This window comes from Ceratotherium simum, chromosome X (assembly GCF_057802395.1).
Source record: "Ceratotherium simum simum isolate JZ-2026a chromosome X, ASM5780239v1, whole genome shotgun sequence".
NCBI classification, from domain to species: Eukaryota; Metazoa; Chordata; class Mammalia; order Perissodactyla; family Rhinocerotidae; genus Ceratotherium; species Ceratotherium simum.
The window spans coordinates 114,728,513-114,751,982 of NC_141940.1; the positions used below are offsets into that span (position 1 = coordinate 114,728,513).

A 23,470-nucleotide genomic window follows, 5' to 3' on the forward strand; every position below is an offset into this window, starting at 1 on the left:
CTTCTTGATATTCCCATCCTTATTCTTTTCCTTAATATGCTCTCAGAATCTTTTCAATAATGGTAGTGTCTTGTTTTTCACAGTGTTTTGCATTTTCTTAAGTAGTTTCCTTCATCTGTTTCTTTTCAGCCTTTCAACTCTCTTTTACTGGGCAGGTAGATCCTCCCTCCCCCATTTTTGTCAATGAGGAAACAGACACCCAGAAATGCCAAGTTCCATAAGATTGCCCAATTAGTAAGAGAATCAGAAATGCATCCTTGGTTTTCTGACAACTAGTCTAATGTTTTTTTCCATGATACGACAGTTTTTCTACAATATCTTCTATTTTCCAGAGATTTACTCAAGTTATAATATAAAAAAAGATTCAAAGCAAATGGCATTTTAATGTGAAACTTTGAAAACTTTTCTCTGAATGGGGGAAAAATACAAAAATGACTATTCTTACCACTTCTAATTCATCATTCTTGAATGTCTTAAATATTGCACAATTTAAAATTTATTAAAAGAATAGTTTAAATGGCAAAGTCTACTCTTAAACCACCAACTTTGTATTTTCTTTAATTCCTGCTCTAAACAATAGTATTTGTTTTAATCTGAAAAAAACCCAAATCTTGATTTTTTTTTTTTGCTGGTACTCTAAAACACATACAAAAATTACACTGGCATGATTCACAGATTTTTGGATGAACTATGATGTCCCCTTGTAACATCCACATGAAAAGTTTTCTTTTTTTTTTTTTTTTGTGAGGAAGATCAGCCCTGAGCTAACATCCATGCTAATCCTCCTCTTTTTGCTGAGGAAGACCGGTTCTGAGCTAACATATATTGCCAACCCTCCTCCTTTTTTTTTCCCCCAAAGCCCCAGTAGATAGTTGTATGTCATAGTTGCACATCTTCTAGTTGCTGTATGTGGGACATGGCGTCAGCATGGCCGGAGAAGCGGTGTGTCGGTGCGTGCCCGGGATGCGAACCCGGGCCCCCAGTAGCGGAGCGCGTGCACTTAACCGCTAAGCCGTGGGGCCGGCCCTTAAAAGTTTTCTAAATTATATAAAGAAAGAAAGCAGTACCAAAATATGTTCTTGATTATTAGCCATTTCTTGAACTGGTGCAGGCAAATGCATGAATGTTCCAAAATTATTTATCTATTGATTTGGAACTTGGCATATATTGTTCCACAGAATTGGTGTTCCCAGAATTTCTTCCCTTGTTCCTCTTTTTGTCTTCAACTACATGTTCTCCTTGGATGACCCCAGCTCCTCCTATGGCTTCACCTTCTAGGTGCCAGCTTACAACTGCCAACATTTTAACTCCAGCTGTGATCAAAGCTCTTCACTAAAAATTCTCTCAGGCTACTTAATACCTCTCCCTTGATGTCTCAACCAAACTGAACACGTACTCATTATTCCTCCACTTATTGGTGTTCTGTCTCCTCCTTCCCACCCCCTCCACAAATCCCGGAGGACCCTCTTCTCTATTCCCAGGGCAACTACCTTGTCCAAGTCTTTATCTCTGGCCTGGTTTGTCCCAAGAGCATCTTATCTGATCTTTGGTTCACCTATCTTTTGGTTCACCTATCATCCATTCTTCGCACTGCTGTCGGAGTTTCCCTCCCAAAACCAAATCTGACAATCCAATTTCCCCACTTAAAAACCTCCCTTGGAGAAGAGACAAATCTCCCATGCAGAGGAATTCCAAATAATTTATGTAGATACCCCACCCTCAAGGAGGTGGAGCTTAACTCACACATACACCTCTCTTGAGTGTGGGCTGCACTTAGTGACTTCTTTCCAAAGAGTAGAGTATGGAAATTGTGGGGGTTCAGGGGTGAGGGGAGTAACTTTACAGTGGAGAAGCCTGGCAAACACTATCTCAGCCAGGTGATCAAGGTCAACATCACCAGTGATAAGTCATATCGATAGCACATACCCTTCATATGACATGATAATAATGGCATTTCACCTCTGTGGTCTTCTTCACAGAAATGCATAACCCCCATCTAATTATGAGAAAAACACAAGACAAATTCCAGTAGAGGGACGTTCTACAAAATACCTAACCAGTCCTCCTCAAAACTGTCAGGGGCATCGAAAACACGGACAGTCTGAGAAACTATCATAGCCAAGAGGAACCTAAAGAGATATGACAACTAACTGTAATATGATATCCTGGATGGGATCTTGGAACAGAAAAAAGACACTGGGTAAAAACTAAGGAAATCCGAATAAACTATGGGCTTTAGTTAATAATAATAAGGTATCAATATTGGTTCATTAGGGCCGGCTCCGTGGCTTAGAGGTTAAGTGCGCGCGCTCTGATGCTGGCGGCCCAGGTTCGGATCCCGGGCACGCCCCAAGGCACCACTTCTCTGTCCAACCCGAGGCCGAGTCCCACGTACAGCAACTAGAAGGATGTGAACCTATGACATACAACTATCTACTGGGGCTTTGGGGGGAAAAAAATGAATAAATAAAATCTTTAAAAAAAAAAATATTGGTTCATTAATTGTGACAAATGTACCATACCAATGAAAGATGTTAACAATAGGGAAAACTGGGTACGGGGTCTGTGGGAACTCTCTGTACTATCTTCCCAACTTTTATGTAGATCTAAAACTATCCAAAAATAAAAAATTTAAATAAATTTTTTAGAAAAGGAAAAAAAAACCCCTCTGCTGACTACCTGTTACCTATAGGATAAATCCAAATCCAATATTACTGACATTGGAAAACCCTTCACAATCTGGCCCATCTACCACTTTAGACTAGTTTTCTGCCACTTTCTACGTATTCAATGCTCTACCCTCAATTAACTTTTTACTGTTCTCCAAATGTACCAGGTTTCAGCGTATTCGTTGGGTCAATGATTAGGTCTGCCCACAAAGTCCTGTTTAACCCAAATACACATGATGTGTTGGTGGTACTCAATCTAAAAGACATTAGGTATTCCCAGCTTCTTGAAAGAGCAAAGTGAACTGCCTTCTCTGGTACCTTGCCAATCGCCCAAACAACCTCCCATATAATATCTTCTGCCTCTACCGCTATAGGACATTGGTCTTTCAAATAATTCCAGTAAGATCAGGCGAGATATTAACAAAGACAAAAACCAGTTTTGATCTCGATTTTATAGGTTTTGCAGTATAATCTCAATTTTGTAAAAACATACAAACCAAAAAGAGTATTTATGCCCAGGAAAAGAGAAAAAGAACAGGAAGGAAATTCATTAAAATGTAAACTATGTGTATTCCCAAGTGGTGGATTATAGACAATATTTCTCTCTTTTTTGTGCATTCTCATATTTCCTTTTTAAAAATTATGTATATAATGTACATGAATAAATGTGTAAAAATATGTATAAAATGTATATAATTTAAAAAATAGGGGGGCCCCGTGGCTTAGTGGTTAAGTGCACGCGCTCCGCTGCTGGCGGCCCGGGTTCGGATCCCGGGCGCGCCACCGACGCACCACTTCTCCGGCCATGCTGAGGCCGCGTCCCACATACAGCAACTAGAAGGATGTGCAGCTATGACCTACAACTATCTACTGGGGCTTTGGAGGGAAAAAATAAATAAATAAAATCTTTAAAAAATAAAAAAAATGTATATCAAATATATGTACTTTTTATTTTAAAGCCAAAAACAGAAACAAATGCAGTATAACTGTCACACATGTCAATAAAATAGAACCCTACAGAAGTTCTCCACACACCACCTCCTTGACCATGACCCTCAACCTCCTCCCCAGAGGTAACTCCTAATTCCTGATAATCAAGCCTTGTTTTTCATGTTTCTTTGTTTGTGTTTTGCCCCTAGCTATGCATCCTGCATTTGAATATTGTCTGAGTGGAATCACATCATTTGGGTTCTGTTTCTCTCTCTCTCTCTCTCACTCTTGCTCCCTCTCTTCTTTTGCTTAACATGATGTTTTTGAGATTTCATCCATGTCACAGTGTGTGGCTGTGTATTTTCATTGCTATAGAGTATTCATTCCACTGAACGGATATGCCACAATATATATTTCCAGTTTACTTTAGATGGACTTGGGGTTTTTGTTTTGGGCGCAATGACACTTCACGTTGCCATGAACGTTCTTAAACGTTTACCTTGTTTACAATGTGCATGCACAAGTTTTTCCAGGGTTTATACACAAGATTAGAACTGCTGGGCCATAGGCTGTGTTTATCTTCAACTTTATTAGATAGTGCCAAACTGTTTTCTAAAGCATTTGTACCATTTATACTCCCACCAGTAGTGTATGAGAGTTCCTACGCTCCGTATTATTATCAAAACCTGATATTGTCAGTGTTTTTTTTTTTAACACCTTTTTATTGATGTATAATAGGCATTCTTTTCAAAGACTGCAAATTAAAATTTTTGCCAATCTGGAGTTTGTAGTGGTGCCCCACCGTGGCTTCAACTTGCATTTCCCTGATTGCTAATGAGGTTAATGACTGCTTAATATATTTATACTTAAAAACAAAAACAGAAAGTGAAATTTAAGTAAATACGCTATTTACAACACTGACAAAAATACATCGTGCTTTTGCCTTTTTCTTGGAAGTGCATAGACCTTAGGACAGTTTAACTCTACTTACCTACCTCCCAATTTATATCCGGGGTGATTATATACACCAGTTTGCCCAGCAAAGTCCTGGTTTATGCTTGTTGTCCTTGTGTAACTATCAATGTCTCACTCTTTCACTCTTGAACTGTCCCACATTGTACATAAAATAATATGGTCATCCTACTCATATGTCATTGTATTACGTATTTTTATTCTCTCTATCTCTGTCTCTCTCTGTGTGTCTCTGTGTCTCTCTCTCTCTTATATGTGTCCTCCCAAAATTCATATGTTGAAGCCCGAACCCCCAATATGATGGTATTAGGAGAAGGGACCTTTGGGAGGTGATTACGTTTAGATGAGGTCATAAGGGTGGAGCCCCTGTGATGCAATTAGTACTTTTATAAGAAGAGGAAGAGGGCCCTCACCAGAGCCTCCTCTCTCCACCATGTGAGCACACAGCAAGAAGGCAGTGGCCTGCAAGCCAGGAAGAGGGCCCTCACCAGAGCTTGACTATGCTGGCACCCTGATCTCAGACTTCCAATCTCCAGAACCGTGAGAAATAAATTTCTGTACTTTAAGCCACTTAGTCTATGGTATTTTATTATGTCAGCCCATGCTGACTAAGACAGATATATATCTCCCTCAAGACATCATTATATTGTTTCATGCAGTCAATATTCATTTAGACTTACCCATCTGTTTACCATTTCAGTAGCCTTCAATCCTTTTTGCATCTCTGGTCTTCCCTCTGGGATCATTTTTCTTCTGTCTAAAGAACTCACTTTAGTATTCACTTCAGTGCAGGTCTTCAAGAAACTCATCCTGTCAGTTTTTGTTTGTCTTCAATCTTGGAGAATATTTTCAGTGGGTATGGAATTTCAGGTTGGCAGTTATTTTATTTCAGCACATTGAAATTTGCCCACAGGCCGTAGTTTGCCAACCCTTCTTCTATCCAATAAGTCTTTGAGGAAGAGCGGCCCTGAGCTCACATCTGTTGCCAATCTTCCTCTTTTTGCTTGAGGAAGATTGTCCTTGGGCTAACAATTGTGCCAGCCTTCCTCTATTTTGTGTGTGGGATGCCACCACAACACGGCTTTATGAGCAGCGTGTAGGTCTGCAACCAGGATCCAAACCCGTGAACCCCAGGCGGCTGAAGCAGGCTGCCAAAGTGGAGCATGTGAACTTAACCACTATGACCCTGGGCCGGCCCCCAAATGATATTTTTTAAAAAACTTTTTAAAAATTGAGATATAACATATGTACAGTAAAGTGCACAAATCTTCAGTGCGCAGCTTGATTAATTTCTGCCTATGTCTAAGCCCATCTTACCCCAACCCAGATCAATATATAGGATGTTCCCGACACCTCAGAAGTCCCTCTCATGTCCCGAGTCAGTAGTCCATCCCCCGAGGGTGACTACTATTCTGACTGCTGGAACTGTAGATTAGTGTTGCTTAAAAAAAGAAAAAGAAAAAACCCAGATATCTCTGATAATCTCCTAGTTACCTAAATATAGTGAAGTTTCCTCTGGCTTTGATTGGTGGCCAACGCCTCCTACTTGCAATTCCAAGCTTATCCTGTCTCTTGTCTAGCTTCCCTTTTTCCCATCCTCTAAGTTTAGATGAATACCAATGTCCTAGTTATTAATTTATCGATTCTGGGAAACTACGTTGTAATACCGGAGCGGGTCTCTGCACACCACGTTTTCTCCTTTGGCAGCTGGCTCGATGTTAGGCTCTGCCGATAGGGGGTGCTGGAGGACTTTTCTGCTTCCTGTTTGCTTGTTTGTTTCTGCTTCCCATTGCTGCGATGGATGGCTTGATCGGCTTGGTGTGCAACTGGCCCCCGTGGCGTTCTCCGGGCTGTGGGCTGCTCTTCCAGCTCCTCAGAGCCACCTCGGGCGCATGACGTGTTCTTGCAGCAGTCGCCCCATCTCCTTAGAGGTCTGAATCTCAGCTCGGCGGGGGCGGGGGCGGGGGACCTCCTCGAACTTTCTAAGTTCCTTCTTCGTTCACTTTTACCTCAGCCCTGGAAGTGGCAGCCTCTTTCCGCAGCAGTTATTTCTGTTAGACGTTTGAGTTCGCTACATTTCAGTAGTTAACCACCCGTTGCCTAGTTAACAATTCTTTATATTCAACGTTACCTGTTCAGATCACTGGTGTGGTTCCTGTTTCCTGACTGGACCTTGATTCTGATTTTGATCCTCCCCGCTCTGTCTCTCTATCCCTCCCTTATAAATCTCTCCCAAATCCATGACTTTCAAATTTATATCTCCAGCTGTAACTTTCTCTAAGATTCCAGTTTAGCATGATCAGTTGTAAGCTTGCTCTGATTTTCTTCCACCACTTCCTTCTCCTGCTGTGATATTGTGATTTATAATAAATATATATTTGGTCTTCTACCATTCCTGGCACAGAGCTCCTAAAACCCTTGGAATTTCCTGGATAAGAGCCATGAAAGTGCCTTTTGTTATGTTAATGAAGTGACTTTTGGAAAGCCCTTAGGTAACAAGAATGGGGCTGGTTACCAGGGGAACCAATCAGGAGATTAGAGGATTGGAACTTTCAGTCCCTGGAGGCCCGCCCCCATTCCTTACCTTGAGGGAGAAGAGAGAGGCTGGAGGTTGAATCAATCACCAATGGCCAATGATTTAATCAACCATGACTATGTAATGAAACCTCTATAAAAACCCCCAAAGGATGGGATTTGGAGAGCTTTTGGTTTGGGGAACGTCTGGAGGTGCTGGCAGAGTGGCCCCTTGGAGAGAGCATGGAAGGTCCGGGCCCTTTCCCCACACCTCGCCGTGTGCATCTCTTCCGTTTGGCTGTTCCTGAGTTATATTCTTCTATAATAAACCGGCAGTCTAGTAAGTAAAATGTTTCTCTGCGTTCTGTGAGCCGCTATAGCAAATTAATTAAACCCGAGGAGGCGGTCGTGGGAACCTCTGATTTATAGCCAGTTAGTTGGTCAGGTCAGAAGTAGAGGTAACAACCTGGACTTGCAGTTGGCATCCTGAGTTGGAGGGGGTCACTGGAACCTCCAATTTGTAGCCATTTGGTCAGAAGCACAGATGATAATCTGGACTTGAGACTGGCATCTGAAGTGCGGTGGGGACAGTCTTATGAACCCTTAACCTGTGGAATCAATGCTGTCTCCGGGTAGGTAGTGTCAGAATTGGGTTAAATTGTAGGCCACTCAGCTGGTGTCAGAGCATTGTTTACTGGTGTGCGAGGAACCTCTCCACACATGTTGAAATTGGTGACTAGAACCCCAATTACTTGTGTTTTTTATTTCTGTCAAATACACAGTCCCATCCTCCTCGTTTGCAAGTCACAGACCTAAGTCATCTTTGAATACTGAAGCCACAGAAGAGCTAAGTATCAGTTATGGCATCCTATCTTTTAATTCTATCTTATCTACAACAATCTTGTAATCGGCCCTCCCTTTCCCTTCCCACCGTGACTGCCTTAAGTCGGGTACTCATTATGGGTCTCCAGTATATAGACTCTACATATGCTCCAGATACACTACTTTATACCTGGGGAAGTGCAGCTCTAATCATATCATTCTCCTCAAAAACCTAGGTGGCTCCCCATGTTCTAGTAAATAACATCCAGACTGCTTTGCCTGACATTCAAGGCCCTCCACGAAATGGAATCAGCCAGCTTTTACCAAATCACTCCATTCTATGCTCTTTGCTCCAGCCAAATTGAGTGACTTGCTGTTTCCAATGCATCTCTCAAATTTCTTTACCTTTGTGCTTTTGCCTGAGAAAGCCCTTTGGAGCTTCCCCATGAAGTCTTCCCGAATGCATCCTCTTGTCTAGAAAGAAATCCCTCTCTGCCTCTGCTTAACTCTCTAAACAGTTGACCTACACCTGTTCCAGCATCTTTTCTGTCATATCTCAGTATCCAGTGGGGGCAGGTCAATTATACCTGGACCTGGCCCCTCCCTAGTTGTGGGACAACAGCTTAGGGGAGCTGGAAAGACAGTGAGAGTGGACATATCAAGGGGCTTGGGGTCTAAGAGCAAATTACCATTGATTCACAGACAGAAGCAGAGGATAAGGGACCCAGGATGAAGTAGCCGGCATCCTCAGTAAATCATAGTAATCCCAGGAAGGTGAGGTTTGAAAGTGCAGATTATTTGGCATCAGGGAACGTCATCCAGAAGAATGAACAAGGCACCATCTAGTAGCTACAATTCGGTGACAGTTCCCCACTTCGTGCAAGGACCTCAGGCCAAAGAAAAGATATACTGTGCAAGTTACTAGAACCGAAAACGAGGAGCAGAGGCCAAGGTAGAATCCAATGATAAGATCTCGAGCCCCTAGTAGGGGACTGAGATGTTAAGCAAGTTTCCAGAACAGGAACTCAGGTGCAGTGATGAAGTCAGAATCTTGGATATAAGAATTAAGGCCCCACAGCCCGGTGGCGTAGCGATTAAGTGCATGCGCTTGGCCGCTGGCGGCCTGGGTTCGGATCCCGGGCGCACACTGATGCACCGTTTGTCAGGCCGTGCTGTGGCGGTGTCCCATATAAAAAGTGGAGGAAGATGGGCACAGATGTTAGCCCAGGGCCAATCTTGCTCAGCAAAAAAAGGAGGATTGGCATGGATGTTAGCTCAGGGCTGATCTTCCTCACAAAAACAAAAACAAACAAACAAGAAAATTAAGGCCCCCATGTCAGAACCAAATGGTGAGGAAGGGCAGCTGGGTGCTTATGTCCAGACTTCCAGGGGCTGGAGTCTGTTAAATTCATCCTGGGATCTGGATCAGTATTGATTTTACAGGTGTAGGCAAGACCTGACACATTCCTTTCTCCCTTCCAATTATTTGTGCTGTATATATATGTTACCTCCTCCACTGGTGTGCATGTTCCTGAGGCCAGAGCTTTCTCTTGTTCACCTTATTATATCTCCCATTGTACCTAATTCAGTGCATTGCACATAGTGAAAGTGGCTGGTAAATATTTGTTGAGTGAGGAAAGGAATAGGCCTGGATCTCTGGAGGGAAGAAATAGGGAAGGCAGTGTGGTTGTTGGGGATGAAGAAGCAGTTGTGCATTCAAAAAGCATAGTTCTGGCCCCAAAGACCTGCACAGGCAATGAGATGAGATGCGAAGTTAGTACCAGGGAGGTGTGAGAGAGATGCCAGGCTAGAGCAGGGTGAGCTGGGTTTAGGGGATGAAAACCCAACTCTGCCAAAGTTGGGAGAGAAGGGGAGTTGTGGGGGGTGCCCTGGGTAGCTACTTGTATGAAGGAGATTATATATGTAGAGATTTTATATATATATATATAGAGAGAGAGAGAGAGAGAGAGAGAGAAGTCAGAGAGTAGCTGAAAGTGGAAACTTACTAAGTACATAAATTAGGAGATAATTATATGCACAACACAGTGGTTATTTACCTCATGGAAAGATTTGCTATAGGGTTGCTATTAAAAACAAAAATAACAACAAAAGACAAGGTCTAGTGAGACATTTGACATTTGATTAAATTCCACTGGCAAAAAAATTTTATGTATGGTTTTTCAGAAATACATCCACAAGTTCAAGTGAGTATATGCTTTCTTATTTTTCCATTTTCTTTAATTATGAAATCTTTGATGTATAACATGTTTTTAATGGGCTTTAGGTGCATAGATTTGGATTAATTATAATCCTTGGTTCAGGACTACTCTCATCATTGGTCCATTTATGACCCTTTCTAACTACTATGTCTGTCTGTCTATCTGTCTATCTATCTGTCTGTCTATCTATCTGTCTATTCCTCCATCTATCTAATTAAATTTAGAAATAAATAAGCTCCAGTGAACCTACCACCTAACGTGAAAGCTAGGACTCCTACAACAACATACAGCCAGGTATGTGGTCTTCAGCCGTTTCATCCCTGCTTCTCCTGAGCTGAGAGAACCTCTGAATCCTGTTAGTCATTCTCTTACTTCCCTTGATCTCATCTGTATTTAGACCTAAAAGTCCTTTTTTTTTTAAACAATTTTTTTGTGTGTGTGTGAGGAAGATCAGCCCTGAGCTAACATCCACGCCAATCCTGCTCTTTTTTTTGCTGAGGAAGACCGGCCGTGAGCTAACATCTATTGCCAATCCTCCTCCTTTTTTTTTTCCCCTTTTTCTCCCCAAAGCCCCAGTAGATAGTTGTATGTCATAGTTGCACATCCTGCTAGTTGCTGTATGTGGGACGCGGCCTCAGCATGGCCTGACAAGCGGTGCATCGGTGCACACCCAGGATCCGAACCCGGGCCGCCAGTAGCAGAGCACCCACACTTAACTGCTAAGCCACAGGGCCGGCCCCTACAAGTCCATCTTTAATTTTAGTTGTTTTTAATTTTTTAAAATGGTGTCAAGTTGTATGGAATATTTGCGGACTTACTCTTTTCACTGACTATTATACTGCTGAGATTTGTCCTTGTTGGTATGTGTTGCTGTAGTTTATTCATTTTTGACTGGGTATAATATTCTATTGTATGAATATACTACAGTTGATCAATCCACTCTTTCGTTGTTGGGTATTTGGGTTATTTTCAGGTTTTTGCTATTGTGAACAATGCTACTATGACCATATATGTACATGTCTCCTAGGATACATGTGTAAGAGTTTCTCTGTGATATGTTGATCATAGAGCATGTGACTGTTCAACTTCATGATATCAGGTCAAACTACTTTCTAAAATGATTATATCAATATACACTCCTAACAGCAGTATATAAAAGATTCCCTTGATCTGTATCCTTTTCAGCAGTTGGTATTGTCAGACTCTTAAATTTTTGCCAACGAATAGGTGTAAAATATTTTGCATGTGATCCTGGTCTTGATTTGAATTTCCCTGATCATTAATGGTGTTTAACATCTTTTCACATGTTCATTGGTTATATGTGTTTTCTCATCTGTTCATGCCTGTCTTAGTCCATTCAGGCAGCTATAACAGAATATCATAGACTGGGTGGCTTATAAATAATAGAAATTTATTTCTCATGTTTCTAGAGGCTGGGAAGTCCAAGATCAGGGTGCTGGCAGATTTGGTGTCTGGTGAGAGCCTGCTTCCTGTTTCATACATAACCATCTTCTCTTTGTGTCCTCACGTGGTGGAAAGGGAGCTCTCTGGGGTCTCTTTTATAAGGGCACTAATCTGTGGCCGGCCCCCTGGCTTAGCGGTTAAGTGTGTGTGCTCCGCTACCGGCGGCCTGGGTTCGGATCCCGGGCGCGCACCAACGCACCGCTTGTCCGGCCATGCTGAGGCCGCGTCCCACATACAACAACTAGCAGGATGTGCAACTATGATATACAACTATCTACTGGGGCTTTGGGGAGGAAAGAAAAAAAGGAGGAGGATCGGCAATAGATGTTAGCTCACAGCCGGTCTTCCTCAGCAAAAAGAGGAGGATTAACATGGATGTTAGCTCAGGGCTGATCTTCCTCACACACACACACACACACAAAAACATTAATATAAGGGCACTAATCTCATTCACAAGGGCTCCACCCTCATGACCTGATCCTCATGACCTGAGCCTCCCAAAGCCTCCACCTCTAATACCATCACATTGGGGGTTAGGATTTCAACATATGAATTTTGGGGGATCGCACATTCAGTTCATAACAATGCTTTTTGCCCATTTTTCCATTTGGTTACTCGTGTTTTCCTTGTTTCTTTGTAGGAGTTTTTTATCTATTCTAGTTATATGGATTGCAAATATCTTCTCCCAGTTTGTAATTTGGGAGGAGAGCTGTATCTGGGATTGCTGGTCTATTCTAGTACCATGTAATTGTCCTAATTACTATAGCTTCATAATTAGTCCTGAGATCTGGGAGACCAAATATTTTCTACTTCAGAAGTATTCTGGCTATTTTTGGTCATTTCGCTTTAAAGCTATAAGGCTGTTGTTCTCATCTGGGAGCAATTTTATCACCCCCTCCTCCTGGGACATTGGCAATGTCTATAGTCATTTTTGATTGTCACAACTTAGTGGGTGGCGGGGAGGGATAGGTTTCCACTGGCATGTAGTAGGTAAAAGCCAGGGATGATGCAAGACCTCCTAAAATGTGCACAGGAAAACTCCCCAGGACAAAAAATTATTTGTGGGGCTGGCCCCGTGGCGTAGTGGTTAAGTTCTGTGTGCTCTGCTTCGGCGACCCAGGTTCGTGGGTTCCAATCCCGGGTGCGGACCTACACCACTCGTCAGCCATGCTGTGGCGGCAACCCACATACAAAATAGAGGAAGATTGGCATAGAGGTTAGCTCTGGGTGAATCTTCCTCAGCAAAAAAAAAAAAAAAAAAAAAAGTGAAAAATAATCAAGGTGTGATCAATATATCAAGGGTGAGAAACCCTGACATAAAGTTTAGAATCAGCTTATCAGGGTTCTTGAAAAAAACCCATTGGAGTTTTGATTGGAATTGCACTGAATCTACAGATTAATCTGGAGAAAATTGATTGAATATATGAATCATTTCTAGGTGTTGTTTTTTTCAAGAACCAACTTTCAGGTTTGCTAGTCTTTATTCTATCTTTGTCTTTCATTTCTTTGATATTCTCTATCTTTCATTTCTTTGATATTCTCACTTGTTGTTTTTCTTTTTTTTTTTTGGTGGGGAAGATTAGCCCTGAGCTAACATCTGTGCCATTCTTCCTCTATTTCATATGGGGGACGCCGCCACAGCATGGCTTGAGGAGTGGTGTGTAGGTCCATGCCCAGGATCTGAACTTGCAAACCCTGGGCTGCCAAAGCAGAACGTGCAAACTTAACCACTACACCACTACTAATTCTCACTTGTTTTTATTTTTTATTCTACTTTCCTAAGGTTTATTCTTTTTTTTTTAACTTCTTAAGTTGGACAATTAACTAATTAATTTTAAGCTTTTTCTTTTTTTTTTTTTCTTTATTGATGTTTTAATGGTTTCTAACATTGTGAAATTTTGGGTTGTACATTTTTGTTTGTCCATCACCACATATATGACTCCCTTCACCCCTTGTGCCCACCCCCCCCCCCCACTGCCCTGGTAACCACAGTCCAGTTTTCTCTGTCCATGTGTTGGTTTATATTCCACATATGAGTGAGATCACACAGTGTTTGTCTTTCTCTGTCTGGCTTATTTCACTTAACATAATACGCTCCAGGCCCATCCATGTTGTTGCAAATGGGACGATTTTGTCTTTTTTTATGGCTGAGTAGTATTCCATTGTATATATATACCACATTTTCTTAATCCAATCGTCAGTCGAGGGACACTTAGGTTGCTTCCACTTCTTGGCTATGGTGAATAATGCTGCAATGAACATAGGGGTGCATAAGCCTCTTTGGATTGTTGATTTCAGGTGCATTGGATAGATTCCCAGTAGTGGGATGGCTGGATCATAGGGCATCTCTATTTTTAATTCTTTGAGGAATCTCCATACCGTTTTCCATAGAGGCTGCACCAATTTGCATTCCCACCAGCTGTGTATGAGGGTTCCTGTTTCTCCACATCCTCTCCAACATTTGTTGTTTTTTGTCTTGGTGATTATAGCCATTCTAACAGGCGTGAGTTGGTATCTTAGTGTTGTTTTGATTTGCATTTCCCTGATGATTAGTGATGTTGAGCATCTTTTCATGTGCCTATTGGCCATCTGTATATCTTCCTTGGAGATGTGTCTGTTCATTTCCTCTGCCCATTTTTTTATCGGGTCGTTTGTTTTTTTGTTGTTCAGTTGTGTGAGTTCTTTATATATTATGGAGATCAACCCCTTGTCAGATGTATGTTTTGCAAATATTCTCTCCCAGCTGGTTGGTTGTTTGTTCATCTTGATTCTGGTTTCATTTGTCTTATAAAAGCTCTTTAATCTGATAAAGTCCCACTTGTTTATTTTTTCTTTAGTTTCCCTAGTCTGGGTAGGCATGTCATCCGAAAAGATTCCTTTAAAACCAATGTCAAATAGTGTGTTGCCTATATTTTCTTCTATGAGTTTTATAGTTTCAGGTCTCACCTTCAGGTCTTTGATCCATTTTGAGTTAATTTTTGTGAATGGCGATAGCACATGGTCCACTTTCATTCTTTTGCATGTGGCTGTCCAGTTTTCCCAACACCATTTATTGAATAGACTTTCCTTTCTTCATTGCATGTTCTTAGCACCTTTGTCGAAAATTAGCTGTCCGTATATGTGTGGTTTTATTTCTGGGCTTTCAATTCTGTTCCATTGTTCTGTGTGCCTGTTTTTGTACCAGTACCATGCTGTTTTGATTACTATTGCTTTGTAGTATGTTTTGAAGTCAGGAATTGTGATGCCTCCTGCTTTGTTCTTTTTCTTTAGGATTTCTTTAGCTATTCGGGGTCTTTTGTTGCCCCATATAAATTTTAGTGTTCTTTTTTCTATTTCTGTGAAGAATGTCATTGGGATTCTGATTGGGATTGCATTGAATCTGTAGATTGCTTTAGGTAATATAGACATTTTAACTATGTTTATTCTTCCAATCCACGTGCATGGGATATCTTTCCATTTCTTTAGGTCATCGTGGATTTCCCTCAATAATGTCTTGTAGTTCTCATTGTATAGGTCCTTCACCTCCTTGGTAAGATTTATTCCTAGGTATTTTATTCTTTTTGATGCAATTGTAAATGGTATTATCTTTTTGAGCTCTCTTTCTGTTAGTTCATTTTTAGCATATAGAAATGCAACTGATTTTTGTAGATTGATTTTGTACCCTGCAACTTTGCTGTAGTTGTTGATTGTTTCTAATAGTTTTCCAACAGATTCTTTAGGGTTTTCTATATATACAATCATGTCATCTGCAAATAGTGAGAGTTTCACTTCTTCGTTACCTATTTGGATTCCTTTTATTCCTTTTTCTTGCCTAATTGCTCTGGCCAAAACCTCCAGTACTATGTTGAACAGGAGTGGTGAGAGTGGGCAGCCCTGTCTCGTTCCTGTTCTCAGAGGAATGGCTTTCAGTCTTTCCCATTGAGTATGATGTTGGCTGTGGGTTTGTCATATATGGCCTTTATTATGTTGAGGTATTTTCCTTCTATTCCCATTTTATTGAGAGTTTTTATCATAAATGGATGTTGTATCTTGTCAAATGCCTTCTCTGCGTCTATTGAGATGACCATGTGTTTTTTATTCTTTGTTTTGTTGATGTGATGTATCACGTTGATTGATTTGCGGATGTTGAACCATCCCTGCGTCCCTGGTATAAATCCCACTTGATCATGGTGTATGATCTTTTTAATGTATTGTTGTATTCGGTTTGCCAATATTTTGTTGAGGATTTTTGCATCAATGTTCATCAGCGATATTGGCCTGTAATTTTCTTTCTTTGTATTGTCTTTGTCTGGTTTTGGTATCAGGGTGATGTTGGCCTCATAGAATGATTTAGGAAGTGTTCCATCTTCCTCTATTTTTTGGAATAGTTTGAGGAGGGTGGGTATTAAATCTTCTTTGAATGTTTGGTAAAATTCACTGGAGAAGCCATCTGGTCCTGGACTTTTATTTTTTGGGAGGTTTTTGATTACTATTTCAATCTCTTTACTTGTGATTGGTCTATTCAGATTCTCCATTTCTTCTTGGTTCAATTTTGGGAGGTTGTATAAGTCTAAGAATTTATCCATTTCTTCTAGATTGTCCAATTTGTTGGCATATAGTTTCTCATAGTATTCTCTTATAATCCTCTGTATTTCCATGGTATCCATTGTAATTTCTCCTCTTTCATTTCTAATTTTATTTACTTGAGACTTTTCTCTTTTTTTCTTAGTAAGCCTGGCTAAGGGTTTGTCTTTTTTGTTTATCTTCTCGAAGACCCAACTCTTTGTTTCATTAATCCTTTCTACTGTTTTTTTGGTCTCAATATCATTTATTTCTGCTCTGATTTTTATTATTTCTCTCCTTCTGCTGGCTTTGGGCTTTGTTTGTTCTTCTTTTCTAGTTCTGTTAGGTGTAATTTGAGATTGCCTATTTGGGCTTTTTCTTGTTTGTTAAGGTGGGCTTGTATCGCTATGAGTTTCCCTCTCAGGACCGCTTTTGCTGCATCCCATATGGTTTGATATGGCATGTTATCATTTTCGTTTGTTTCCAGATAGTTTTTGATTTCTCCTTTAATTTCATCAATGATCCATTGGTTGTTCAGTAGCATGTTGTTTAATCTCCACATTTTTGTCACTTTCCCAGTTTTTTTCCTGGTTCATTTCCAGTTTCATAGCCTTATGGTCTGAAAAGATGCTTGTTATGATTTCAATCTTCTTAAATTTATTGAGGCTTGCTTTGTTTCCCAACATATGGTCTATCCTAGAGAATGTTCCATGCGCGCTTGAGAAGAATGTGTAGTCAGCTGTTTTTGGGTGGAGTGCTCTGTATATGTCTACTAGGGCCATCTCGTCCAGTTTTTCATTTAAGTCTAATATTTCTTTATTAAATTTTTGTCTGGATGATCTATCCATTGCTGTAAGTGGGGTGTTAAGATCCCCTACTATTATTGTGTTGTTGTTGATTTCTCCTTTTAGGTTTGTTAATAGTTGCTTTATGTACATTGGTGCTCCTATGTTGGGTGCATATATATTTATAAGTGATATGTCTTCTTGATGTATTGTCCCTTTTATCATTATATATTTCCCTTCTTTGTCTTTCTTAACCTGTTTTATCTTGAAGTCTACTTTGTCTGATATGAGTATGGCAACACCTGCTTTCTTTTGTTTGCCATTAGCTTGGAGTATTGTCTTCCATCCTTTCACTCTGAGCCTGTGCTTGTCTTTAGTGCTGAGATGTGTTTCCTGAAGGCAGCATATTGTTGGGTCTTGCTTTTTAATCCATCCTGCCACTCTGTATCTTTTGATTGGAGAGTTCAATCCATTTACATTTAGGGTAATTATTGAAATATGAGGGCTTAATGTTGCTGTTTTGTCACTTATTTTCTGGTTCTTTTGCATTTCCTTTGTTTCTTGTCCCATTTGTTTTGGACTGCCAATTTAGTTTGGTTGTTCTGTCTTATGATTCTTCTAGTTTTCTCTTTGTTTATCATATGTGGTTTTGCTTTGCTTATTTGTTTAGTGGTTACCTTGAGGTTTGGGCAAAAAATCTTGTGTATGAGATAGTCCATTATCTGATAGCCTCCTATTTCCTTATACTAAGTCAATTCAGTCACTTTCCTCTTCCCCTTCTAAGTTGCTCTTGTTATACCTTATTCTATCTTGTGTTGTGGCTGTGTGTTTACAGTGATGAAGTTAAATTTATTTTTGGTGAATTTCTTCCTTTGATCTTTGAGTTTAGTATTTAAGTGGTTGCTAACCTATTCCGGTAAAGATCTACTATTTCTCTGATTTTGTCTACCTACTTTTCTCCTTCCTCCAAGCTTTGTGTTCCCTTTCTCTTCTTTTTTTCAGGCCTGAGGGCCTTCTTGAGTATTTCTTGTAGTGAGGGTCTCGTGGCCATGAACTCCCTTAGCTTTTGTTTATCTGGGAGAATTACTATTTCTCCATCATATTTGAAGGATATTTTTGCTGGATAGAGTATTCTTGGCTGAAAGTTTTTGTCTTTTAGTATTTTGAATATATCATTCCAGTCTCTTCTAGCCTGAAAAGTTTCTGTTGAGAAATCTGCTGAGAGCCTGATGGGAGTTCCTTTGTACATTATTTTTTGTTTTTGTCTAGCTGCCCTTAATATGGTTTCTTTGTCGTTGACCCTGGCTAGCCTTACCACTAGGTGTCGTGGTGAAGGCCTTTGTCTGTTAATATATATAGGTGTCCTGTTGGCTTCGCTTACTGGTATTTCCTGCTCCTTCCCCAGATTTGGGAAATTTTCAGCTATTATTTCCTTGAATAGGCTCTCTGTTCCTCTTTCCCTCTCCTCTCCCTCAGGAATACCTATAATTCTTATGTTACATTTTCTAATAGAGTCAGATATTTCTCGGAGTCTTTCTTCATTTCTTTTTAGTCTTAGTTCTCTCTCTTCTTCCATCTGGAGTATATCTGTATTCCTATCCTCTAAAGTACTAATTCTTTCCTCCATATTGTCAGCTCTGTTCTTTAAAGATTCCAGATTCTCCTTTATCTCCTCCATTGTGTTCTTCATCTCCATCAGCACTGATTGGTTTTTCTTTATGATTTCAATCTCTTTTGTGAAGAAACTCCTAATCTCATTGAATTGTTTGTGTTGTCTCGTATTTCGTTGAGTGTTTTTATGATACCTATTTTGAAATCTCTGTCATTTAGTTTATGGATTTCTGTGTCTTCGGGGTTGATTTCTGGGTGCTTGTCATTTTGTTTCTGGTCTGGTGATTTCATATATTTTTGCATTGTGGTTCCTGTGTTGGTTAAGCTTTTCCTGTTTTTTACTCTAGGCATCTAGGGTTATAAAAATTAAGTTATAAAGCATAATAATAAAAATTAATATCTGGGAACCAACCACCTATCTTTTGTTTTCTGATTCTGAACCCTTCCCTTTTATCTTTTCCTTATTAATAGCATATTTTGTCACTTCTTTTTTTTGTTATCCATTCCTTATCTCTATAGGACTGTTATTTCTTCATAGGTGGGTGGTCTTTTGTCTGGGGGCTTTTTATCTGCTGCTGTTGCTGTTAAAGTACTGTGACTTTGTTTTATCTGGGTCTCATTATGGGTTAGTTTGAGTCAACAAGTATATATTTTATGGTAGGAGTTATAGGGTCCCAAAAATTAGAAAACCTCATTTTCATCCTGAAGGAGCTAATCATTTTATTCAGAAAGCCAACATATAAAAAAATAGATAGAAGGGGCTGGCCCGGTGGCATAGTGGTTAGATTCTCACACGCTACTTTGGCGGCCCAGGGTTCGAAGGTTCGGATCCTGGGTGCGGACCTACACACCGCTCATCAAGCCATGCTGTGGCAGCGTCCCATATACAGAACAGAGGAGGATTGGCATGGATGTTAGCTCAGGGACAATCTTCCTCAAGCAAAAAGAGGAAGATTGGCAACAGATATTAGCTCAGAGCCAATCTTCCTCACCAGAAAAAAAAAAAAAAAGAAAAACATAACAAAGCCAAAAAAATACCATATAGAATTCTGTCTGATTATGTAATGTTGAAATTGGCAAAATACTCACCCAAAACCTTGTGTGGATACTTTTTGTTTTAGTCCATGGAATACAGAATAAGGAGATCTTTAGCTGTGTATCCAAGCTGCGTAGACTGTTAGATTTACTTTTTTGCCATTTAATTTTACCTCTTTAAGAATCTAATACTCAATTTTAAGACCAGAAGCTGTTTTGAGATCAAATCATTTATAGCAGTACTTCTTAACCTTGGCTGCCCATCAGAATCCTGGGGATTTTTTTTTTATTTTTTAGGAAGATCAGCCCTGAGCTAACATCCGATGCCAATCCTCCTCTTTTTGCTGAGGAAGATTGGCCCTGGGCTAACATCTGTGCCCATCTTCCTCTACTTTATATGGGATACCGCGACAGCATGGCCTGACAAGCGGTGCGTCAGTGGGCGCCCGAGATCCAAACCTGCGAACCCTGGGCCGCCACAGCGGAGCGCGCGCACTTAACCGATCCGCCACCCGGCCTGCCCTGAAATCCTGGGGAGTTTTAAAAAAATATCTATGCTAGGGCCGGCACTGTGGCTTAGCGGTTAAGTGCGCGCGCTCCGCTGTTGGCGGCCCTGGTTCGGATCCCGGGCGCGCACCGACGTACCGCTTCTCCGGCCACGCTGAGGCCGAGTCCCACATACAGCAACTAAAAGGATGTGCAGTTATGACATACAACTATCTACTGGGGTTTTGGGGGGAAAAAAATAAAAACAAAAAAAACAAAAAAACCCAAAAAATATCTATGCCCAATTCCAGAGTAATGAGAATCACCTGGAGTGCTTGTGAACCATACAGATTCCCAAGCACCTGCTCTGAAGAGTCAAAATGAGTAGGTCTAGAGCAAGGTCCTGGGCTCTGAATGATTAATGAGCGCTCTAGGTGATTCTCAAGATCAAGCCAGTCTGGGAAACACTGATTTAGACCAGTGCTTCTCAAACTTTAATATGCACACAAATTGCCTGAGTGTCTTGTTAAAATGAAGATTCTGATTCAGTGGGTTTGGTGTGGGGCGTGAGATTCTGTCTTTTTAACAAACTCTCAGATGCTGCTGAAGCTGCTGGTCCATCCTTTGAGTAGATTTAGAACAATTCTGTGTAATAGAACTTTCTTTGAGATGGAAATGTTCTGCACTGTCCAATATGATAGCCACTAGCCACATGTAGTTATACAGCACTTGAAATGAGGCTAGTATGACTGAGGGACTAAATTTTTAATTTTATTTCATTTTAATTACTTTAAAGTTAAATTCAAATAGCTACATGTGGCTAGTGGCTACCATATTAGAAGCCAGATTTAGAACAAACATCCTTCAGGATATCTTGCTGAAAGAACTCTAGAATCATTTCAGGTTGGTAAGTTATGCTGATTTCTCAGAGCTTTGATTTAGAAATCAGCATTCTCATAGAGTAAAAGCTGTGGGTGAATATTATTCCTGGAAGCCTCAATAGTCGTGCTGTCTTTATAGTATGCTTTCTAGGAAATTTTTATTTATCTCAACCTGTGCAATTTGGCTACTAAAGTTTGTTTCTCATTTACAAAGTTTTCCCAAGTCATCAACACTTAAGAAAGGGAGTTAGGATAACTCATTTATTGAGATATTTGTTGTTGAAAAAACTCCCTCTAAAATAATCCTGAATGTCCGATTCAGAAATAGTAAAACATACTTGGGACTGTTCGCAACTCTATTTACTAAGGATTTAAAATACTTAAGGCTGTTCACACCAAAAATATTTGCAGTCATTTCCTTAGAGAGACCGCCAGAAAGCTAGTCCATCCTGTGCTGCCAAAACGTTTTATGAAAATTTAGAGCTTGCCTGTTATTTGTGGAAACCGTGCTAGCAAATGGGTAGACGACAAGGACCTGATTGTTCATGACACTAAACCTTTAACGTGTTGTGTCGTGCTTTGGAAGTTTGCAGACTTAGGCTTGGTATATTTTCTTTCCCCTTTCCTAGTCGATGCTATATAATAAAAAAGGTTTGCACACTGTGGGTTTACACAAAGCATCCCACAAAACCACAACTTTCCATCTTCTTTTCTCAGTCACCTGAGTTGAGGTCCTCGGCGCTAGAGGGGAGAAGAGAGGCCATTGAGAGCACTGTGCTATTCAAGGCCTGTTGGACCCTGGGCTTTAGACCATGTGGTTGCCTGACTCTTCCCTCTAGATGCCTAGAGGCGACGTTTGGAAAGACAACTTGCTGGGAATATGAAGGAGAGTTTGGTGGAAATTTCCAAAAGCCAGGAGCTAAAGAATTACTTTAAGAAAAGGAGGAAAGTAAGTGTTCTCTGAGTGAATTTCATGTTAGCTTGTCTAATTTCACTGTGCCCTATATTCCAAGTTTACGGTATTTTGCATAAGGGGTTATTTTTATTCATTTATGTAAACATGTAAGAGTCCATTTGCTCAACAAGTGAATACCTATCAGTGCCTATAATCAATGTGTTAACTTCATCGATAGCTCTAACCGTTAAGATGGCTTGTTTATTTGTCTGCAGACTGTATGCAGGTAAGCACAGGACCTGGCATGTAGTAGGCTCAATAAATACTTCCTGCCTGAATGAGGAATGAATGTGCACAGGGTGTCCTGCACATGCATTACAATGCCAGACGCTGGCTTCAGACAGGTTGTCTGGACAGCCCGAGAGGGGCTTATGCCTGGCTGGTGGGGTTGTTTTCCACTCACTTTGGAATCCAGTGCACTTTAATTTTTTTTTTTTTTTTTTTGCTGAGGAAGATTTGCCCTGAGCTAACATCTGTTACCAATCTCCCTCTTTTTTTTTTGCTTGAGGAAGATTCGCCCTGAGCTAACATCTGTGCCAGTCTTCCTCTACTTTGTATGTGGGTTGCCGCCTCAGCATGGCTGACAAGTGGTGTAGGTCTGCACCAGGGATCCAAACCTGTGAACCTGAGCCGCGAAAGTGGAGTGTGCTGAACTTAACCACTACGCCATTGGGCCGGCCCCCCAGTGCACTTTAAATCAGTCACAGATCCAGGAAGGAGCAGAGCCAGGTAAACCCAGGTCCCTCGACTCCCCATGCTTTCCATATTACTCTCGTGACAGACTCTATTCAGAAATCCTGTCCTTTGGAAATAGAGGTACTGCTGTAAAACCTGTACAGTGTTTGAATTGTGGTTCTATCTTTCTGAATTCAAGCCTTTGAATGCCGAAGTGCCCAAAGCATTGTCTTTTTTCCTTTGCATCCACTTGCTCATTAACTCCACATTGCTGTTGTTATTGTTCTTCATTTTTTTAATCCTTCCTAAATCTCCATGAGACATTATGTGGATTCTAAAGCATTCTTAACTTACCCTGTTATTTCAAGGAAGTAATTTAAAATATTTTAAAAGGGTAAGCCTTTGTTTTTGAGTTTCTCTAATGTGTGTTTTGTTTTGTTTTTTAGTGGGTTTAGACCAGTATTTCTCAATCTTCTTTTTCCTTTTTCTAAATTGAAGTATAATTGACATATAACATTTTATTAGTTTCAGGTGTACAACATAATGATTCAATATTTGTATATATTATGAAATGATCAGCACAATAAGTCCAGTTAACATCCATCACCACATAGCTACAAATTTTTTTTCTTGTGATGAGAATGTTTAAGATCTACTCTCTTAGCAACTTTCAAATATACAATACAGTATTATTAAGTATAGTCCCCATGCTGTACATTACATTCCCAGGACTTAGTTTTTTTTATAACTAGAAGTTCGTACTTTTTGACCACCTTCACCCATTCTTTCCCCCCAACCCTGTGCCTCTGGCAATCACCAAACCGTTCTCTGTATCTGTGAGCTTGGTTTTTCTAATGTGTGCTTTTCAATGAAGCAGTGTCGATTCCATATTTACACCTTTTCAATTCCC

General features: G+C 40.4%; 1 protein-coding gene and 1 long non-coding RNA gene across 11 annotated transcripts in view; one reads left to right on the forward strand and one right to left on the reverse strand.

The window, feature by feature from the left end:
• LOC147912004 (uncharacterized) overlaps positions 1-6,965 on the reverse strand; it is a 32,239-nt gene extending 25,274 nt beyond the window's left edge. The window contains exon 1 of the long non-coding RNA XR_015550707.1: positions 5,252-6,965. This is a non-coding gene — a long non-coding RNA (uncharacterized LOC147912004). The remainder of the gene's footprint in view (positions 1-5,251) is intronic.
• The window catches only part of SCML2 (Scm polycomb group protein like 2), a 116,295-nt gene continuing 99,209 nt past the window's right edge, over positions 6,385-23,470 (forward strand). For 3 of the 10 annotated variants that reach the window (XM_087427684.1, XM_087427686.1, XM_087427690.1), the window contains exon 1: positions 7,159-7,425. Coding sequence is in view for 1 of the 10 variants with exons in the window: in XM_087427679.1 (XP_087283805.1) it covers positions 6,464-6,502 (39 nt within the window). In the remaining 9 variants the exon portion in view is untranslated. Of the gene's footprint in view, positions 6,503-7,158; positions 7,426-21,647; positions 21,880-22,397; positions 22,615-23,470 lie in introns of those variants that run through there. The other 7 variants (XM_087427681.1, XM_087427689.1, XM_087427685.1 and 4 more) reach the window with 5 other exon arrangements.